Source organism: Micropterus dolomieu, linkage group LG04 (assembly GCF_021292245.1).
Source record: "Micropterus dolomieu isolate WLL.071019.BEF.003 ecotype Adirondacks linkage group LG04, ASM2129224v1, whole genome shotgun sequence".
In the NCBI taxonomy this organism is placed as follows: domain Eukaryota; kingdom Metazoa; phylum Chordata; class Actinopteri; order Centrarchiformes; family Centrarchidae; genus Micropterus; species Micropterus dolomieu.
Window position 1 is genome coordinate 12,022,179 of NC_060153.1, and position 5,722 is coordinate 12,027,900.

General features: G+C 39.5%; 1 protein-coding gene across 1 annotated transcript in view; it reads left to right on the forward strand.

The window, feature by feature from the left end:
- Positions 1–5,025, forward strand: part of prss12 (serine protease 12) — a 25,857-nt gene extending 20,832 nt beyond the window's left edge. The window contains exon 13 of the mRNA XM_046047547.1: positions 3,145–5,025. Within this exon, the coding sequence (XP_045903503.1) occupies positions 3,145–3,476 (332 nt within the window). The 3' untranslated portion in view covers positions 3,477–5,025. The remainder of the gene's footprint in view (positions 1–3,144) is intronic.
- Positions 5,026–5,722: the final 697 nt, after the last annotated feature.

Genomic DNA, 5,722 nt, shown 5'->3' on the forward strand with positions numbered 1-5,722 from the left:
AAATTACACAACGGATATACAGTATGAAAATAAGATTGATTGGATTATACTCACAGGAAGTATAAAACCTCTTACATGGGTCTATTAAAAGTAAAGTAACACAAAAATGTCAGGGAAATTACTTTACTTAGATTTAAGTACTGCAGTTGTACATTTGAAATACCTTCCTACCTTTCTGATAGGAAGCCTTCTTGAGGTGGTATAAAACATTTCTTCTTATTAGGGCCCGAGCACGACCGTGTGAGGTCCCTATTGAATTTGCTCAGATTATTTTTTTTATTTTTTTTTATTTTTTTTTAGGGCCCGAGCACGACCTTGCGAGGTCCCTATTGAATCTGCTCGGATTATTAGGGCCCGAGCACGACCGTGTGAGGTCCCTATTGAAATTGCTAAGATTATATATTTAGGGCCCGAGCACAACCGTGTGAGGTCCCTATTGAATTTGCTAAGATTATATATATATATATTTAGGGCCCGAGCACGACCGTGTGAGGTCCCTATTGAATTTGCTAAGATTATATATATAGATATTTTTTTTTCTGCAAAGTAGGCTCAATTGACATGGCCTAAACATACTCGAAAACTCTCCAAAATTTGCAAACATGTCAGAACCGGTGAAAAATTTCGTATTCTATGGGTTTCGAACATTGGCGTGGCAAAATGACTCGCTAGCGCCACCTAGAAAATTGGAAAAGATTATCCCCTCGTTCACGTTCAACCTACATGTACGAAATTTTCTGGGGACATGTATCATATCAAGACGCACAAAAAAGCCTCAAGAACCCATAGCCTAAAGTCAACAGGAAGTCGGCCAATTTGAATTTTACGGCCATTTTTGGATGATTTACACACTCCGTACTCTAACGAACTCCTCCTAGGGATTTAGTCGGATCGACGTCAAATTTCTGCTGTGCCTTCTAAAGGCATTGAAGATGAAAAGTTGTGCTATTTACAAGTTTTCGTCAATGGGCGTGTCCGTGGCGTGGCGTCAAAGATCAACTCTTCGCCATGACACAGGAAGTTGTCGTAACTTCAGTGTATATGCTCACATCTGGACCAAACTGTACATGTAGGATGAGAGTCCCGCCCTGAACACATGTACATGCCGACATTCACCCACAGTCATAGCACCACCTGCTGGCAACAGGAAATGATTTTTAACGAAGCAGCCCCCGCCGCACGTTTCACCTTCATATACAAATTTTCTGTGGTACGTGTATCTTTTCCAGACGCACAAAAAAGTCTCTTGGAGCCATAGCCTAAACCCAACAGGAAGTCGGCCATTTTGAATTTTACGTCAAATTTTGGATGATTTACACACTTCGTACTTTAACGAACTCCTCCTAGGGATTTAGTCCGACCAACTTCAAATTTGTGCTGTGCCTTCTAAAGGCATTGAAGATGGAAAGTTGTGCTATTTGCGAGTTTTCGTCAATGGGTGTGTCCGTGGCGTTGCGTCAAAGATCAACTCTTCGCCATGACACAGGAAGTTGTTATAACTTCAGTGTACATGCTCACATCTGAACCAAACTTTACGTGCTTGATAACTGTCCCACCCCGCAGACATCTACACGCCAATACCGATTTATATTCGTAGCGGCAAGTGCTATGTAGCTCCACATAGGGGACACAGGAAGTGACATATAGCACCTTCATGCGGCGTCGGAACCGCGTAGCAAATTCACAGCCGCACCGGCAGAGCTCCAGAATGTGCAACTCGGCCGGCTCACACCCGGACGCACTATATGTGCGAGGGCCCGCCCAACGCTGCTTGCAGCTTTAATGTTCTTCTTGGATCTTGTGGCTGTTTCCACAAAGGTCCATTTAGGGTATCCACAGGCTGTAAGTGCCCCCTTCATGTGGTTCTGTACCTTCTCTCTGGCTTGGGCGCTTGTTGGTATGTTTTCCGCTCTGTGGTGTAGTGTTCTCATGACCCCTAGCTTGTGCTCCAGTGGGTGGTGGGAATCGAAGAGTAGGTATTGGTCTGTGTGTGTGGGTTTTCTGGACTTGGTTGAAGATACCCCCCCACCATCTTCCAGTATCTTCAACGAAGTCCAGTTGCCCTTGACTGTAACCTCCGTTGGATAACTATGACCTGGGTGACTGAGAATCTTCACAGATAAATAAGAAGGTGCAGAATTTAAAGCTTTAGTCATTCAAATGAAATATTTTTTTTCACAAAAAACAAAAACTGGCCTCTGCATCTTTACTAGGAGTGTGTTTATTTATTTATTTATTTATTTTAAATAAATACACAACATTTACTTCAAAGCATTTAATAGGGCAATTGGAAGGTAGAAGATATATGACATATGATGTATGATATACAGTGACTAAGCAGTAATGTAAAACAGGAAGTTAATAAAGGAAAAAAATCTAATCATACCACACTGGGACTAGTTATTTGAGTTAAGTCCATTGGACAGACAGCAAAAACATTCATGTGACCACAGTAGTATTCCTATCATAAGTCATACCTCACATATTCTGTACACGGAAACACATCTGTGTGGCTAATTAAAGATGCTGTGTGATGCTGGGAATGGCTGTTTATCTTAAGACGAGACTGTTTCAGCTGTTTACATTTGGCCACACTGCCACTCTGATGTCACACACACACACACACATGAGCAAGCATATTTTTGGCGATACATAACACCCTAAGCTACCATGGATATTCAGTAGTTAATACCACTGTGTGGTCATGGAGAGAGTCAGGGGAAGTCAGCTTGGTTGTGCGTACTGACAAATACAGTTGGCCATGTTCATCTGTGGAAAGCCATGGGAAGATCATGTCCTTGTCGCTACTGGTTGTTTCAGATGAAGTTTTAATAATTCATCCTCTAGGTACCATTAGCTACACCAAATGTCATAGCAATCCATCCAGTAATTTCAGACATTTTACCAGAAATGTCAACCTGCTGGTGCCTTTATGCAGCCAAAGTGATGGACCGACTGACACCCCTAGCAAATATTCAATTATTGAAAGGCAGCAGGAAAAAATATGTTTTGAGGCTTCTGCCGCTTCCTGCCACCCCCTCTTATTTTTCCTTTCAGTCTCTGACCGTGGATTCAAGTAATGACACAATGACACATAGATGCTCACACACACTTCTCATTCTAAACACTCTTCCTCTTTCTCAGGCCGCTCATACTCCAAGACCCTGCAGCAGGCACCCCTCTCCTTACTTCCCCGTCGTCACTGCCAACAGCATTTCCACAGTGCCTTCACGACCCGCATGCTCTGCGCCGGCAGCGGCCAGTCGGAGAGGCGCGTGGACAGTTGTCGTGGTGACAGTGGAGGTCCGTTGGTGTGTGAGCGTCCGGGAGGAGGCTGGGTGGTTTACGGGGTCACATCCTGGGGCCATGCCTGCCGGACAGAACAGTCCCCTGGCGTCTACACCAAAGTCTCTGCCTTCAGTTCCTGGATACGCAAGATAATTGGACGTGATGACAGAAAAGAGACAATGCGATGAAAGGTGAATAAGGAACTGAAACAACTGACGTCTCACTCAGAAAGAATGACTTAGTCAGATGACAACTGATTCAACAACGTTTTTCAGTCTTGAATAACTGATCTCATGATGCTATGACCAGATTATCCAGTGTTGTAAGTTATAGCCTGACTTTAAAATGGAGAAGACAAGGCAATGCTGGACTTTTTCTCTTAGAAACCTTTGATAATTTTATGAGAGATGAAAGCGTGACATTTCTCTCATCTAAGTCATCAGCACTTATTTTTAATGATTTAATATTCTCATGGGCTGCACAATTCCCTCAACTCTCAACTCAAGAAAATGCCATGACTTAAATATCTTTTTGTTGTCTCTTGTGACATTTCATACTACACTAAAATGTATTATTTTCTTTTGAAATAATGTTCTCAATGCTTGCTTTTGTTATATTGTAATTTATGATATGAAATATGTTATTAACCATGTTGAAAAGGGACCACAGTGTAAAAACAAATATATAGAACGCATGCATGCACTCTTGCATTCACAGTGATAGTGAATGATAATATAATGATAGAATGATAATGAATTTGCAGACTTGCACTAAGAACCCCTTTTAGGTACTTAATGCATTAAATTCAGTGCTTTTGTGTTAAGCATTTTAGTCATATTGACATTGTCCAACGTGAAATTTGTCTGTCAACCTCATTTCATTCTTCTTTATGTAATGTTTCTCAATTGTGTTCTTTGTTTTAAAGTGTAAAAAAACAATTTCAGGTCTTAGTAATTACTCAGGCATTTATAATTTATATACAATCAATATTTGTCCTTATTTCAGAAGGCTACAGCTCAATATGTGAAGAGAAATGAAGTGACTAGAGTGTTTCTGAATCACAAGTACACAACCACATTTCTAAGTATTGATTTGTCATATTGACACAGTTCATTCATGTTCTTTTGTTCTGGTGGGACAATCTGCTACACTTGAAAAAAAAACACTACACTGCCTTGTTATTTGGTGTTTACTGACTATGGATTATGTTTTAATGTACTCTAACATTTCTTCATAAATGTAGATTTTGTAAAAAAAAAAAAAAAAAAAAAAGTCTAAGTTTGTTGTTTGTTTACTTAAGACACTTAAAATATTTGAGTAATAATGGCCTGTTTATGTAAAAACATTTTGGTGTTACTACATATGTTTTTGTAGGTATAGGTAAGTGGTTCTTGCACTTTGTATTACACGTTCTGTCGTTCTCACACATCTGAAATGTGAAGGTGCAGTTGGAACAAAAGAGGTCTTTCAGTGTTGTTTCTGACTGCAAACTGTCAAAGTGAGCACCACTATGTCAGACAATATGTAAGCACACACACCCATGCCCAGCGTTACAGGAATGGAAGCCATTTTCTGAGCCGTCCTGATTTAAAAGGCAAACATGTCATGTTGACTAGACACACATTTGAGAACTGGGACCAACTGTTACAGTAAGAAGCTGCATGAAATCTTGGCAACATAAATAAAAAATATTCTTATATTTTTTGTAAAATATATTGTTTATTTTTGAAAAGTGAACTTTTGTATCTCCAGATGTTTTCTGTTGTAGGATTTGTGTTTACTTACCTCCCACTTACATAGGAACCTTATTAAGATTATGACTACTGTGATCTAATTTATTATTTGCTGTCAAAAACATTTGAAAATCTAAATGCATTCACAACCATAAACCAAGACATTGCTTCAAATTATGTTGAAAGGCATCATAAAAAGAATGAAGCTGTTTCTGAAAGTGTTGACTATGATTTTAGATAAGCTTTTACTTGATTTTAATTCTGAATTAATGAGCAATTTATGAGTGGTGTTGTTAAAATTGAATTGCTATCATGTCTCACTGCCTGGACCTTTGCTCTTTCACCTTCATAGACTTTTGATGAAGCATAGTGAAGTTACACAAAATGGTTTAATCACAATTGAACTATGCGTGAAGCAGATGTGATGGTTGAAACCATAGTAGTTATGCAAAGATATTTTGCACATGCGTCAACACAGAGGCAGATTGCAGATGCAGATGCTAAATGTATTGCATAAACTCAAGAACTGCTCTCAGCTAGAGCACAGTTGTCCTAATTGTCTGAGAGCACCCTCCTGTGGTCACTATCACACATTACAAAAGATTTTTAAATGGTCAGTATTATGGAAAATCAGATATCATAACTTAGGTAGCTTCATGAATGACTTTATAAAACTTGAAAAACTTTTAAACAATTAGACA